This window comes from Chlorocebus sabaeus, unplaced genomic scaffold, assembly GCF_047675955.1.
Source record: "Chlorocebus sabaeus isolate Y175 unplaced genomic scaffold, mChlSab1.0.hap1 unalloc_scaffold_532, whole genome shotgun sequence".
In the NCBI taxonomy this organism is placed as follows: Eukaryota; Metazoa; Chordata; class Mammalia; order Primates; family Cercopithecidae; genus Chlorocebus; species Chlorocebus sabaeus.
In genome coordinates, this window is record NW_027327851.1 from 93,154 (window position 1) to 109,857 (window position 16,704).

Consider the following 16,704-nt stretch of genomic DNA (forward strand, 5'->3'; position numbering starts at 1 on the left):
TGAACAATTATTTTAAATTTGAAAAATATGAGCTATTTTAATCTATATATTTTTTTCTACTTCTGAATATTTTAGAGAAAATATGGATAATGACACTTGTAAAATGGAGATGTTTGGAAGTTTCTGTTACCAATGACAAATTAATTTTTAAATAATTTCAGGAAAATTCAGGTGAATGTACTTTCATATGAACATTCATAGTAAAACAGATTTTTGCATTTCTACCCTTGATAAACTTTAATGTAAAATATGTGAGTAAATGTGTACTTTTCCGTTCCTCATGAACATTCTCAAGTTTATACTATCTGGATTTTCTCAGGACGAATTACAAGCTGTATATGCTGCTGAAGTGTCTCAAAGTTTAAGTCCCAAAGAGAGTGCCCTACTGTTTCTTTTTCTTTTTTTTTTTTTGAGACGGAGTCTTGCTCTGTAGCCTGGACTGGAGTGCAGTGGCCGGATCTCAGCTCACTGCAAGCTCCGCCTCCCGGGTTTACGCCATTCTCCTGCCTCAGCCTCCGGAGTAGCTGGGACTACAGGCGCCCGCCACCTCGCCCGGCTAGTTTTTTGTATTTTTAGTAGAGACGGGGTTTCACCGTGTTAGCCAGGATGGTCTCGATCTCCTGACCTCGTGATCCGCCCGTCTCGGCCTCCCAAAGTGCTGGGATTACAGGCTTGAGCCACCGCGCCCGGCCGAGAGTGCCCTACTGTTTTTCCAATATTAATTTCTAAGTTTTACCAAGTTACACGTTTTTTTTTTTCCATAAAATATAAAATGTTTTGCCTCCAGCAGAAATACATTTTGGAACATAACTTTCCTGTAAGTAAGGGGTATAAAGGAAGCTTGGATTTGTTCTGAGAAAGGGAGAGGGTACTTCTGCCCATTGCCATGCACATCTGATTTTAGAGCTGAATGTCTTTCTGAGCTTGGTTCACTCCTCTCAAACTTGCTGGTAAATGGACACAAATTAAAGAGAAATAATTGTACACCATTTGGGATCAAGGAATCCAGATATCTGAACCATTGTTTATTATTAGCCCCTCCCACCCTCTCACCCTTCCAGAGCTCTAGTGTCTATCATTCCACTTCTATGTCCAGGTGTACAATTATTTAAATCACACTTACAAATGAGAACTTCATGTGTTCATTTGTACAGATTCTCTTCCACCTAGCTACCTCTGAGACTGCAAGAACAATCACTCCCCCACTCCTCCTTCTCAGCCTACTCAAACAGAAGACCAGGAGCATTATCTATCTATCTATCTATCTATCTATCTATCTGTCTGTCTGTCTGTCTGTCTATCTATCTATCTGCGCACACACGCACGTACACATATATATACACACACAAATATATATACACACATATGTGTACATATACACACACTCATAAAGAATTTGCATTTTAAAGAATGGCAGACCCATAGTTGTTCAAAAATCAACTATATAATTCTGTATATGATAAATGTTTACTAGAAAGTTCACATTGAAAATTGCAAACACGACTTAGAAAAAATAAAGTTTTTAAAAATTTTATTTTATTTCATTTTAAGTTCCAGGATACATGTGCAGGACGTGCAGGTTTGTTACATAGGTAAGTGTGTGCCATGGTGGTTTGCTGTACCTATCAACCCGTAACCTAGGTATTCAGCCCCACATGGATTAGCTATTTATTCTGACGCACTCCCTCCTCACTCACCCCCAGACAGGCTCCAGTGTATGTTGTTCCCCTCCCTGTGTCTATGTTTTCTCATTGTTCATCTGCCACTTATAAGTGAGAAGATGTGTATTTGGTTTTCTGTTCCTGCATTAGTTTGCTGAGAATCATGGCTTCCAGCTTCATCCATGTCCTTGCAAAGGACATGATCTCATTCCTTTTTATGGCTGCATAGTATTCCATGGTGTATATGTATCACATTTTCTGTATCCAGTCTGTCACTGATGGGCATTTGGGTTGATTCCATGTCTTTGCTATTGTGAATAGTGTGGCAATGAACATATGCATGCAAGTATCTTTATAATACAAGAATTTATATTCCTTTGGGTATATACCCAGTAATGGCATTGCTGCATCAAATGGTATTTCTGATTCTAGGTCTTTGAAAAATCACCACACTGTCTTCCACAGCGTTTGAATTTACATTCGCTCCGACAGTGTAAAAGTGTTCCTGTTTCCCCACAGTCTTGCCAGCATCTGTTGTTTCTTGACTTTTTAATAATTGCCATTCTGACTGGCATGAGATGGCATCTCACTGTGGTTTTGATTTGTATTTCTCTAATGATCAGTAACGTTGGGCTTTTTTTTTCATATGTTTGTTGGCTGCATAAGTGTCTGTTTATATCCTTTGCCCACTTTTTAAAATATTTTTATTTTCGCTTTTTAAGACAGAGTCTTGCTGTGTCACCCAGGGTGGAGTTCAGTGGCACAATCTCGGGTCACTGCAACCTCTACCTCCCAGATTCAGGTGGTTCTTCTGTCTCAGCCTCCTGAGTAGTTGGGATTACAGGCACCTGCCACCACATCTGGCTAATTTATTGTATTTTGAGTAGAGACTGAGTTTTACCAGGTTGGCCAGGCTGATCTTGAACTCCTGGCCTCAAGTTATCTGCCCACCTCACCTTCCCAAACTTCTGGGATTACAGGCATGAGCTACTGCACCCAGTTTTTGCTCACTTTTATATGGGGTTGGATTTTTATAGTTTTGGGTTTTACATTTAAATCTTTAATCCATTTTCAGTTCATTTTTGTATAAGGTATATGGAAGGGTCCAGTTTTAGTTTTCTGCATATGTCTAGATAGTTTTTCCAGCACCATTTGTTATTAAATAGGGAATCCTTTCCCCATTGTTTGTTTTCATCCAAAATAAAATGGTTGTAGATGTGCAGTCTTATTTCTGATATCTCTATTCCATTCCATTGGTCTATGTGTCTGTTTTGTACCACTACCATGCTGTTTGGGTTACTGTAGCCTTGTAATATGGTTTGAAGTCAGGTAGCAGGATGCCTCCAGCTTTGTTATTTTTACTTAGGATTGTCCTGGGTATATGGGCTCTTTTTTCATTTCATATGAATTCTGAAGTAGTTTTTTCTAATTTTGTAAAGAATGTCCATAGTAGTTTATGGGAATAGCACTGAATCTATGAATTACTTTGGGAAGTATGGCCATTTTCATGATATTGATTCTTCTTACCCATGAGCATGGAATGTTTTTCCATCTGTTTGTGTCCTCTCTTATTTCCTTGAGTAGTGGTTTGTAGTTCTCCTTGAAGAGGTCCTTCACTTGCCTTGCTAGTTGTATTCCTAGGTAGGTATTTTATACTCTTTGTAGCAATTGTAAATGTGAATTCATTTGTGATTTGGCTCTCTTCTTGTCTATTGTTGGCGTATAAGAATGCTTGAGATTTTTGCATACTGATTTTGTATCTTGAGACTTTGCTGAAGTTGCTTGTAGCTTAAGAATCTTTTGGGCTGAGGTGATGAGATTTTATAGATATAGGATCGTGCCATCTGCAAGAAAAGAAAGTCCAACTTCCTTTTTTCCTGTTTGAATATGCTTTATTCTTTCTCTTGCCTGATTGCCTTGGCCAGAACTTCCAACACTATATTGAATAGGAGTGGTGAGAGGGCATCCTTGCCTTGTGCCAAATTTCAAATGGAACACTTCCAGCTTTTGCCTGTTCAATATGATAATGACTGTGGGTTTGTCATAAATGGCGCTTATTATTTTGAGGCATGCTCCATCAATACCTAGTTTCATGAGAGTTTTTAGCATAAAGGAATGTTGGATTTTATCAAAGACCTTTTCTGAGTCAACTGAAATAATCATGGGTTTTTTGTCTTTAGTTCTGTTTATGTGGTGAATTACATTTGTTGATTTGCATATGTTGAACCAGCCTTGCACCCAAGGGATGAGGCCGATTTGATCTTGGTGGATAAGATTTTTGATGTATTGCTGGATTTGGTTTGCCACTATTATATTGAGAATTTTGCAACAAAGTTTATCAGAAATATTAAGCTAACGTGTAGTAAATACATTGAAAATAATAACAGACGGATTAAAAGACTAAATAACATGAATCCTAAGTGTTTTCACAACTGATTTCTAGAGTAAAAGCATTGCCAAACTAAATGAGCTTGGTCAAAAACTGTACAGGGTCTGAGATGTTGTCTCAACTTCCATTACTCATTGTGAGGTGGACCTGCAGCAACTATATTTGATGCAAAACTTCATGTTGATGGAAGCTGAGATGTCCTGCAGCCTCAGAGGGACAGAATTCTGGTGTGTCTCCCTTTGCCCTGTCAGGAATAAAGATCTAGACTCTACAGGTTTTGTCAAAATTTACAAGATGTAGGAAATGGGGCAGGATTTAGGCTATGAGGCAAAGCCTAGAGATATAAAGAAACAGCTTCTGACCCAGGGCTCATGAAGTCAGGATAGTTTCAGAGGGGATGGTGGAGTGAGCATAGTACAGTCTTTGGAACCATTCCTTCCCCTTTTTTGTTCATAGGCCAGATGTGCTTAACCAGGGGGCATCTCGGTTCTGATGAACAGAGTCCTGGAGAGACAAAGGGGCAATCCTGAGGAAGAGGCTCAACAGGGAGGAAGGAGCCAGCATTTTCTCTCCTGAGAAAAATCCTTCTCCCTAGGAAACCATAGGATTTTCCTTGGTCCCAGTGAGACTTTTCCTGAGTGAAGAGAGCAGAGAGAGCAAGGGACTGATGTGTTATCTGTTTCCACCTCCTGCAGTGATTCTGAAACCATGGGGGACAGAATTATCTTCAGAATCATGAGCAATCCAGATGCTATGGTTTCACACAAGACATTGGAAGTTCTTATCTCTAGGGGGTAGGTACTGGTCATTGATACTCTTTAAAGCTCATTCGCTGATTACAAAGTGAGCCAAATTAATAATCTACTGCAAGTTTTACTAAACTCAGTTTACTTGACACACAATTCACACAGACACATTGTTAATATACACATTTTGATGCTTGGACAGGGTTGGACCCAAGATTCTGTACTTCTATGGAGCCCTGTGTTCTGCCCAGGTGTCATTTACTCTCAGGTAAGTAAACTTATCACCATAACTAACAAGAGATTGATCTGTGATGATTAGAAATGAGAAGATCTGTTGGTTATGTTTTATTGGGATGGATTCTATTAACATTTAAATACAGTTTAAAAACGCAGATTTACAATGAAAAGTAACAAGCAAATATAAAACGTGAAGGGGCTATTCCCCAAACTAGTTTCCATTGAAATACCACCAGAGAGAAACAACTCTCAGGACAGGGATACTGCTTCAAAGACACAGATTTCACAGCTGGATGGTTGATCTCGAATTTCCGAAAATTCCGTCCTTTACTCATGAAATGCAGTTTATTTAAGAACTTTCTAATTTGACTGTAGTTTCATACTCACACACTTCAGTGTGTTGTGTATTATTCCATTGCTGATAAGTATAACTTATTTGAAAATGAATTACATACTGGTGAGAAAATTTTCCCTTTAAATTAAACTTAAACTCACACCATAAAATTAGCAGCATCTGTTTGTCTGTTCCAAGAGTTACCTAGGTTCTACCCAGGGCACCTGAGATCAGTTGAAAACAAATGCAAAAAAAGTTGGAATAAAAAGTAAGAACACCCTTCCAATGTTACAAATGCATCCCAGTCTCAATTATTCACATTCACGAGAATGATTCACCTATATACCACTTTAGCAAAATTTCACCGACTCTCGCCTACCAATTGACTAATCAAAACAAACCAAGACAGAACAATAAATTCAAATTCATCCAGTAACCTGAGGGGAAAACCTACACCTCTGTAGTCTACAGATATTTACACAGGATTTCATCTACTGTGAAAACACATGCACAGAGACAGTCCCTTCACATGATCAGAATACTCACAACTCCACAACAACATATTAGATATGGGATCATCTTGAAATGCGGCCATCACTAACCAGTTGTCCCTTTCACATAGACAAAAACCTGAGGACCACATTATGTTGTGTAGAAATGACTGTACACCTGTGTGCATGTGTGTGTGTAGGGATCCGGGGAATCCAATAGACATTCCAGCCTCTTGATTTTTTCCATGTTCAGGCTCTTGATTCTATATCCGAGTGAAATGACTTGCCAGTGGGGAACAAGATAAGTCTTTGCAGGAAGCGCTCTGGTGGGAGCTAGATACTCAAATCATAAAGCATCGAGTGTTGGAAACATGCACTGAAGTTAGACGAAATACTCAATGCACAGTTTAGACGGTGAAAGACTTTCAGGTAATCATGCAATCACCGACCGGCTGATTGATGACATTCCCCGAATTTATGATTGCAAGAAGAGACAAATGCTCATAACATTCTATTTCCGGTGGTTGGGGACATACGATGGTAACATACTGTCTGCCAGTCATGCTCATCACACTGTACTTTGCACACACGTCACACAGAGACACTGTTAATACGCACATTTGTGTGCTTGAGCAGGGTTGCACCCAAGATTCTGTGGTTGTACGGAGCCCTGAGTTATGCCCTGGACATCTTTACTCTCGGGTTGGTCAACTTGGATCTCTGTACCGAACGAGAAACGGAGCCTGAAATCCAATCAGCGAATACACAAAAGGAAGGGGCCATTTCCCACAATCATTTCCACTGCAACACCACCTCGGATGAACAAGTCTCATTGCTGGTCAGGGACTGTGCTTCAGAGATGCACCTTTCGCAGCTGGACGATTGACCCAGAATCTCCCAAATGCCATTTTGATACACACCAAATGAGATTTATTTCAGTGCTTGCTGATTTTATTTTAGTTGAATACACACACGCTCCTGTGTTTGATTTCCTTTATTATAAATACGACTTACTTCCAAATGACTCACATACCAGTGGGATGATTTTCTGCTTCAATTCATTGGAAATGGACAGCATTCAATAGGCAAGTGTGTCTGTCTGTCTGTTTCCAGCATTCTGTGGGTTCCACCAAGGGCACAAGTCCTAGGGCGCCTGAGGTCCATTCAACAAGCAATGTAAAAACGGCGAGGCAGGTTCAAAAGAAAAACACCCTTCCTCTCTTCAAATGCGTTCCAGTTTCCACTACTCAAGGTAGGGAGAAGGATCCACAGAAGTCCCACGTTCGCAAAATTTCAACTTCTGGTGCTCACCAACAACTGACGAATGAAACACACTCCAAGAGAAAATAGTCAACCCCGTCCCCTGCAATAACTTCACGTGCAACCCTACACCGCAATATGTCCTATTCAGAAATTCACACTGAATGTCATCTTCCATGAACACAAACACACAGACAATCCCCCCACAGGTTCAGAAGACTCACGACGGCAAAACTCGATGTTTCCCATGTCTGGGCTCATCCTGAAACGCAGCCGTCACTATCCAGTTGTCCCTCTTGTGTAGATAGAAACCTGGGCTCCTCATTACTTTATGTCGGATTGACTGAGTATGTGATGGTGTGTGTGTGTGTGCGTGCGTGAACCCCCTCGTGGGTGTGTGTGTGTGTACGTGTATGTGTGTGTGTGTCAGTTTGTGTGCGCATGCACTCCTGCGTTTGGGTGGAGACTTTTCCTGAGATCACTGGCACACAAACAGAGCCCTCTTGCTGTGTTTGTTCCTCCCTTTGGATCTCCTGGTCCTCCCTTGCAGAGAAGTGAGTGTGTCAGTGTTCATGGACTCCTGAGGTGTCAGTTTCCTTGAAGAGAGGTTCAGCAGGGAGCTTTGCTGTTCAGGATGATGGTTGTTCATCCCACTCTTGTATTTTGATGGATGAATCACAAGCACGTTGGGAGGCAGGGTACATTCGACTTTTCTGACGTTGAAGTCAGGCTTGGTTTTGTTTTGCTCTTGGAGGAACTTCCAGTGGTCTAAGGTGCTTTCCTGAGTGGCTCTTTCCACTAAGTGCTCCTCCAAGTCGGGTACCTGGAGGCAGGGTTCTCTCTGGAGCTCTCCTTGCGTTGCTCGCCTGTCTTTGTGTTCAGCGCCAGGGGCTCCTGGTTCCCTGCCTATTGACACACTCTCACTGCATCTTTCCAGTTCACTCTTCTGGATGTAAAAGAGGACATAGGCCTGTTGACTCAGGACAGAAGCGATGCTACAGGCAGTGACCTTGGTGTCATCCATTTTATACCACTGGCCTCCTGGAGCTTTGACATAAGAGAGGTAATGTCCGTTGTGACAACTCCACCCAGCGTGGACCAGCACAGCATAGAGGACATAGACTAGAGGTCCTGTGTTCTGCTGAGACATGTATGGCTGCATGTCAAGGCACTCAGGGTATTGCACATTCTTGGCAAGTTTGTTGCCTGTGACATCGGAGAATCTCTTCAATACAAGGATGAGGACCTTGGCAGAAGTGTGTAGAGTGAACGTCTTGGAGGCAGGTGCCTTCTGGAGACAAAGACCACAATGATAGGCATTCTCTCCATTGAGTTCTTCGGGCTTCACCACCTGTTCCAAAGCTTGCTTCACACTCTGAGCTGCCTGGATATCCAGGGCGATGTCCAGGTAAGGGTCAAAGGTGTCCGAAACGCCCTGGCAGTGGAGACACTTGATTTGAGATCTCCAGCAGCCTCCAAATATCTGGTGGATGAGGGTGGTGTCTTCAGAGTCATGATCTACCTGCTTGTGCCCGGGAAAGCATGCCTTTGTCATCGCATCCACAATAAACATCAGAAACTCATGGGCATCTTCCTGCTTGCCTCGATGGAAGCCAGCAGCCAATGCCTGTGAGGGCTGGATGACGTGGCCAGGACAGTGTAGGGCCCGTGTAATGTGAGCTTCCATCGTACACAGCATGCAGCACTTGTGACGCTGACAAAGTTGAGAGTGCTCCTGCGACAGCATGTAGTTGGCAAGGGGTGGTGTGTATGTCAGGCACTGCAGGGAAGCATTCAAGTAGCAAGTATTTCCCATATTCTGGAGCCCAGCCCCCACCGCAGCAGGTCTCCTACTACTGAGAGGAAGCTTCTTTCTGGGGGCAGGCTGTCTTGCCACAGGAGCCAAATCATCACAGAGGTTGACTTGGGTCTCAGATGACAGTGGTGACTTCTCAGGTAGAGAAGTCCGCTGAATTTCAGCAAAAGCTGCATCTGGCTGAGAAGATATGAGTTTTGAAAAGCGGTTGAACTGCCACTCACCTCCCAAGTGGAGTGAATCGGCCTCCATGTCGCCAGGAGCAAGGATCACAAGCTTTTTCTGCTGGGACCACACGTTGCAGAAAGACGCTATCTCTTCCGAGAGAGTCTTCAAATGACGCGCCATCTGGCTGCATCAGCCCTTATATAACTCACCCCCGCCTACCGCGAACACCCCACCCACCCATCAGGTACGCGGTCCACCAATCCAATATCAGCACTCAGTTAAAGAATGAGTCATAGGGTGTGTCCCCTTGTATTCCCCAGGGAGTTCACTTAAAACTCCTGGGGAATGCGTTAGTTTACTTAAAACAGTGGTAGGGAATAATTCTGTCCTTACAAAACAATGTGTGTGTTTGTGTGTATGTGTTTGCTTGCGTGAACTTGTGGGCATGCGGAATCATGCCCTGTGTTTGAGCTGCGATGTGCTTCTAACTATGTGCTCTTGGCAGATACGATCATCCTTTCAGGCATTGAAGGACAGGAAGTCAGACCTGTACTTTCTGACTTGAGAATCATCAATGAAGTACAGTTAATAACACAGTGTATTTGTTTCCTTAATATCAAAGAAGAAATCCGTGCAGTCTAATAAGTATTCTAGCGATAACCTTTCCATGTTCAGCCTATTGATTCTGTGTTCGAGTGAGATGACTTACCAGTGGGGACCAAGACATGTCTTTGCAGGAAATGCTCTTGTGGAAGCTATATACCGAAATCATAAAGCATCAAGTGTCGGAAACATGCACTGAACTTAGACGAAATATTCAGTGTCCAAATTAGACTGTGAAAGACTTTCAGGAAATCATGCAATCACCGACATACCAATTGATGACATTCCCCGTATTTATGATTGCAAGTAAAGAGAAATACTCATGACATTCTATTTCCAGTGATTGAGGTCATATGACCGCAATTTAAGAAATCATGAAATCAGAAAACTTGACTAATCACAATTTAATCCAACTAAAACCTTTGGTTCATTTAAGAAAGGATGAATATAAAACAACATATCACACAGCATGGGAGATAATATTTTAATACGTATGTGATAACGGATCAACATTTGAGAGAGATGAAATAAATAGTTGTAAATTTGAGAATAGCATATAACCAGAATTAAACACTGTAAATGCCTGGGTGATGGGAGTGAGTCCCTGTCTCAGGAGGAAACATAGAGATTTAAAAGCAGGGCGTCTAAAAGAGATTTGCATACCATTGTTAAAACTGGCGGTTGTTTTAGTAAGAAAGGGAAAAATAAACCATTTGTCTTAGGGATTGTTGCATGTATTTTTCATCGTCTGAGATGTTGCTTCCAATTCCAGTTAAGCATTGTGTGGTGGACTTGCAGTTACCACATTTGGTGGAAAATGTCATGCTGATGAAGGTAGACTTGTTTCCCAAACTAAGAGGGACAGAATTTGGGTGTTTCTTTGGGACTTTTGGCTTACTAGGAATAAAGATCCTGGCTCTAGGGATTTTCTTAAAATTTTTCAGATAATGAGAAAGAGAATAGAATTTAGGCCAGGTGCCAAGGCCTCGAGGTGTACAGAAGCATCCCCGGTCTCAGGGCCCATGAAATCAGGATGATTTTAGGGAGGATGGTGGAATGAGGAGAGTGTGACCTTTGGTCTCCTTTCTTTCCCTTTTCTTTTCATGGGTCAAGTGTGCTCTATCAGAAGGCTTCCCCTTTCTGTTGGACAGAGTCCTGGAAGAAGAAATGAGCGCTGCTGAGAAAGATGCTCCACAAGGAGGAAGGAGTCACTATTTTCAGGAGCATGATCCGCAGAAGCATGAGAAATCCAGATGCCATGGCTTTACACAGGATGCTGGAGTTTCTTTCCTCTGGATCCGGGAACTTGGCATCAGTGTTCTGTAATGCCCATAACTGATTTTGAGGTGAGTCCACTTGATAACCTGTCTGCGTGTCATGCTCATTACACTGCAATTCACACACACGTCACACTGAAACCCTCTGAATGAGCATATTTATGTGCTTGAACAGTGTTGCATCCAATATTCTGTGATTCTACAGAGTCCTGAGTTCTGTCCTGGACATCTCTGCTCTTGGGTATGTCAACTTTGATCACTATACCTAATGATAAATGTGCCATTAAATCTAATCAGCAAATACACTAAAGGAAGGGGCCATTCTCCATAATTGTTTCACTCTGGTAGGTCAACTTTAATAACTGTACCTAAGAAGAAATGGATCTGTGATGATTCCACATCAAAGAACCTGTTGATTTTTTGTCATTTGAATGAATTATGTTAACATTTAAATAGAGTTTAAAACCCCTGATTTCCCATGAAATCTAATCAGCCATGAAATCTAATCAGCAGATACACAAAAGGAAGGGGCCATTCTCCAAAATCGTTTCCACTGAAACACCACCACCAATAAACAAGTCTCACTGCAGGAAAGGGATCCTGCTTCCAAGATCCAGTTTGCACAGTTGGACGATTGACCCAGAATCTCCCCTAATGCCATTTTTTTACACCCCAAGTGAGATTTATTTCTGGGTTTTCTAATTTTAGTTCAACTGAATACACACACTCCTGTGTTTCAATTTCTTTCAAACACCTTTTAATAATGAAGTATCTTGCTGCTTCACCGCTTATATAACTAATGCCCACCCACTGGTTCCACTACATTTACCCATCAATTACCCAATTTACCAATGAAATATCAGCAGTCAATTAAGTTTTGTGTCTTAGGTTGTATCCTTTTGCATTCCTCTGGGAATTTAATGGACACAACTTAAATTGTGATTATGGAACAGTTGAATCAGATTTACTAATCAGTGTTATGGGCAAATATGATAGGAGTGGAACTGGGTTAGGACAGTGGCTACACATTTGCCTTATTTCATGTAAAACAATGCCAGTTAACAATTGTGTACATATTAAACAGTTTGTGTCTGTGTGTGTATTTGTATCTTTGTGTCTGGATGTGACTGTGTGTGTGTGTGTGTTGAGAAGTACTTCCAAGCATGTGCATCTGGGAGATAAGATCATTCTTTCCACGATTGAACGACAAGAAGTTGGAACTACATTTTCTGATTTGAGAATGTGTAGCGATGTTATGTAATTAACACAGCATATTGTGTCTTAATTAACATGGAGAGATCAATGGAGTCAAATTGACATTCCAGAGATAACCTTACCATTTTTGACCAATTGATTCTATATCACGTTGTAATGATCTGGCTGTGAGGACAAGGCAAGTCTTTGCATGAAATGGTCTTGTGGAAGCAATATATGCAAATAATAAAGAATCAAAAAGGACTATGCCTTCAATTTGCAGAAATATTCACTTAAGTTTGATGAAATTCTCAATGCCCAAAATAGACTACAGAACACTTTCAAGAAAACATGCTATAACCCAGAGATTAATTGATGACATCCACCGAAGTGATGAGTGCAAGAAAAGAGAAATATTCATGGAATTTTATATCCAAGCGTTTCTTGTATATGACAGCATATTTTGAAAAGTCAAAATCAGAAAAACTTGACAAACAGGAAGATATCTAAGCTAAAACCTTTTGTTCATTAAAGGAGCGATGAGAGGCAGTTCCAAGATGGCCGAATAGGAACAGATCCAGCCTCCAGCTCCCAGCGTGAGTGACACAGGAGACGGCTGATTTCTGCATTTCCAACTGAGGTACCGGGTTCATCTCACTGGGGCTTGTTGGACAGTGGGGGCAGGACAGTGAATGCAGCACACAGAGCAACCGAAGCAGGGTGAGCCATCACCTTACCCAGAAAGTGCAAGGGGGAAGGGAATTCCCTTTCCTAGCCAAGGGAAACCGTGATACACAGCACCTGGAAAATTGGGTTACTCCCACCCTAACACTGTCCTTTATCAAGGGTCTCAGCAAACGTCACACCAGGAGATTATATCCCGCATCTGGCTTGGAGAGTCCCACGCCCACAGAGCCTCCCTCATTGCTAGCCCAGTAGTCCAAGATCTAACTGCAAGGAGGCTGCAAGGCTGGGGGAGGGGCGCTCGCCATTGCTGAGGCTTGAGTAGGTAAACAAAGTGGTGGGGAAGCTCGGACTGGGTGGAGCCCGCCACAGCTCAAAGAAGCCTGCCTGCCTCTGTAGACTCCACCTCTGGGGAGAGGGCATAGCCAAACAAAAGACAGCAGAAACCTCTGCAGATTTAAATGTCCCTGTCTGACAGCTTTGAAGAGAGTAGTGGTTCTCCCAGCATGGTGTTTGAGATCTGAGAACAGACAGACTGCCTGCTCAAGTGGGTCCCTGACCCTGGAGTAGCCTAACTGGGAGACACCCCCACTAGGGTCAGATTGACACCTCACATCTCACACAACCGGGTACCCCTCTGAGACGAAGCTTCCAGAGGAATAATCAGGCAGAAACATTTGCTGTTCAGCAATATTTACTCTTCTGCAGCCTCCACTGCTGCCACCTAGGCAAACAGGGTCTGGAGTGGACCTTGAGCAAACTCCAACAGACCTGAAACTGAGGGTCATGACTATTAGAAAGAAAGCTAACAAACAAACAGAAAGGACATCCACACCAAAACCCCATCTGTACATCAACATCATTAAAGACCAAAGGTAGATAAAACCACAAAGATGGGGAGAAAGAAGTGCAGAAAAACTGAAAATTCTAAAAATCTGAGCAACACTCCCCCTCCAAAGGAATGCAGCTCCTCTCCAGCAATGGAACAAAGCTGAACAGAGAATGACTTTGACGAGTTGAGAGAAGAAGGTTTCAGACGATCAAACTTCTCCGAGCTAAAGGAGGAAGTTCGAACCCATAGCAAAGAAGCTAAAAACCTTGGAAAAAGATTTCCTGAATGGCTAACTAGAATAACCAAAGTAAAGAAGTCCTTAGATGACCTGAGAGAGCTGAAAACCATGACACAAGAACTACATGACAAATGCACAAGCTTCAGTAACCGACTCGGTCAACTGGAAGAAAGGGCATCAGTGATTGAAGATCAAATGAATAAAATGAAGTGAGAAGAGAAGTTTAGAGAAAAAAGAGTAAAAAGAAATGAACAAAGCCTCCAAGAAATATGGGAATATGGGAAAAGGCAAAATCTACGTCTGATTTGTGTACCTGAAAGTGAGGGGGAGAATGGAACCAAGTTGGAAAACATTCTGCAGGATATCATCCAGGAGAACTCCCCCAACCTAGCAAGGCAGGCTGACATTCAAATTCAGCAAATACAGAGAATGCCACAAAGATACTCCTCTAGAAGAGCAACTCCAAGACACATAATTGTCAGATTCACCAAAGTTGAAATGAAGGAAAAAATGTTAAGGGCAGCCAGAAAGAAAGGTCGGGTTACCCACAAAGGGAAGCCCATTAGGCTAACAGTGGATTTCTCGGCAGAAACTCTACAAGCCAGAAGGGAGGGGTGGGGCAATATTCAACATTCTTAAAGAAAAGAATTTTCAACCCAGAATTTCATATCCAGCCAAATTAAGTTTCATAAGTGAGGGAGAAATAAAATCCTTAAAGACAAGCAAGCGCTGAGAGATTTTGTCACCACCAGGCCTGCCCTACAAGAGCTCCTGAAGGAAGCACTAAACATGGAAATGAACAACCGGTACCAGCCACTGCCAAAACATGCCAAAATGTAAAGACCATCGATGCTAGGAAGAAACTGCATCAACTAATGAGCAAAATAACCAGCCAACATCATAATGACAGGATCAAGTTCACATGTGACAATATTAACCTAAATGTAAATGGGCTAAATGTTCCAATTAAAAGACACAGACTGGCAAGTTGGATAAAGAGTCAGGAGCTCTTATAGGGCAGGCCTGGTGGTGACAAGACCCAGCAGTTTGCTGTATTCAGGAGACCCATCTCACGTGCAGAGACACACATAGGCTTAAAATAAAGGGATGGAGGAAGATCTACCAAGCAAATGGAAAACAAAAAATGGCAGGGGTTGCAATCCTAGTCGCTGATAAAACAGAGTTTAAACCAAGAAAGATCAAAAGAGACAAAGAAGGCCATTACACAATCGTAAAGGGATCAATTCAACAGGAAGAACTAACTATCCAAAATATATATACACCCAATTCAGGAGCACCCAGATTCATAAAGCAAGTCCTTAGAGACTTACAAAGAGACTTAGACTCCCACACGATGATAATGGGAGACTTTAACACCCCACCGTCAACATTAGATCAATGAGACAGAAAGTTAAGGATATACAGGAATTGAACCCAACTCTGCACCAAGCAGACCTAATAGACATCTACAGAACTCTCCACCCCAAACCAACAGAATATACATTCTTCTCAACACCATATCGCACTTATTCCAAAATTGACCACATAGTTGGAAGTAAAGCACTCCTCAGGAAATATAAAAGAACAGAAACTATAACAAACTGTCTCTCAGACCACAGTGCAATCAAACAAGAACTCAGCATTAAGAAACTCAATCAAAACTGCTCAATTAAATGGAAACTAAACAACCTGCTCCTGAATGACTACTGGTTACATAACGAAATGAAGGCAGAAATAAAGATGTTCTTTGAAACCAATGAGAATAAAGATACATCATACCAGAATCTCTGGACACATTTAAAGCAGTGTGTAGAGGGAAATTTATAGCACTAAATTCTCAGAAGTGAAAGCAGGAAAGATCTAAAATTGACATCCTAATATCACAACTAAAAGAACTAGAGAAGCAAGAGCAAACACATTCAAAAGCTAGCAGAAGGTAAGAAATAACTAAGATCAGAGCAGAACTGAAGGAGACAGAGACACAAAAAACCCTTAAAAAAGTCAATGAATCCAGAAGCTGATTTCTTGAAAAGATTAACAAAATTGATAGGCAGCTAGCAAGACTAATAAAGAAGAAAAGAGAGAAGAATCAAATAGATGCAATAAAAAATGATAAAGGGGATATCACTACTGACCCCACAGAAATACAAAGTACCATCAGAGAATACTAAAAATACCTCTACATAAATAAGCTAGAAAACCTACAGTAAATGGATAGATTCCTGGACACATACATTCTCCCAAGACTAAACCAGGAAGAAGTTGAATCCCTGAATAGACCAATAACAGGCTCTGAAATTGAGGCAATAATTAATAGCCTATCAACCAAAAAAGTCCAGGACCAGAAAGATTCATAGCCGAATTCTACCAGAGGTACAAGGAGGAGCTGGTACCATTCCTTCTGAAACTATTCTAATCAATAGAAAAAGAGGGAATCCTCCATAACTCATTTTATAAGGCCAACACCATCCTGATACCAAAGCCTGACAGAGACACAACAAAAAAAAGAGAATTTTAGACCAATATCCCTGATGAACATCCACGCAAAAATCCTCAATAAAATACTGGTAAACCAAATCCACAGCACTTCAAAAAGCTTATCCACCATGATCAAGTGGGCTTCATCCCTGGGATGCAAGACTGGTTCAACATACACAAATCAAGAAACGTAATCCAGCATATAAACAGAACCAAAGACAAAAACCACATGATTATCTCAATAGATGCAGAAAAGGCCTTTGACAAAATTCAACAGCTCTTCATGCTAAAAACTT

At 41.6% G+C, this 16,704-nt stretch overlaps 2 protein-coding genes across 13 annotated transcripts in view; one reads left to right on the forward strand and one right to left on the reverse strand.

The window, feature by feature from the left end:
* LOC140711302 (uncharacterized) overlaps positions 1 to 16,704 on the forward strand; it is a 64,273-nt gene that overhangs the window by 15,206 nt on the left and 32,363 nt on the right. For 4 of the 12 annotated variants that reach the window (XR_012092468.1, XR_012092469.1, XR_012092470.1 and 1 more), the window contains 4 exons: positions 4,746 to 4,844; positions 4,999 to 5,064; positions 10,819 to 11,051; positions 12,711 to 12,816. Coding sequence is in view for 6 of the 12 variants with exons in the window: in XM_073014258.1 (XP_072870359.1) it covers positions 4,759 to 4,844; positions 4,999 to 5,064; positions 10,857 to 11,031 (327 nt within the window). In the remaining 6 variants the exon portion in view is untranslated. Of the gene's footprint in view, positions 1 to 4,745; positions 5,065 to 10,818; positions 11,052 to 12,710; positions 12,817 to 16,704 lie in introns of all 12 variants that reach the window. The other 8 variants (XM_073014258.1, XM_073014259.1, XM_073014257.1 and 5 more) reach the window with 4 other exon arrangements.
* Positions 7,585 to 10,926, reverse strand: LOC140711301 (ubiquitin carboxyl-terminal hydrolase 17-like). Its single transcript, XM_073014255.1, has one exon. The coding sequence runs from the start codon at positions 9,280 to 9,282 to the stop codon at positions 7,597 to 7,599; it is 1,686 nt and encodes a 561-aa protein (XP_072870356.1). The 5' UTR covers positions 9,283 to 10,926; the 3' UTR covers positions 7,585 to 7,596.

Coding starts and splice junctions, on each gene's coding strand:
- LOC140711301 (XM_073014255.1), bottom strand. CDS start 9,282: ATGGCGCGTCATTTGAAGACTCTCTCGGAAGAGATAGCGTCTTTCTGC.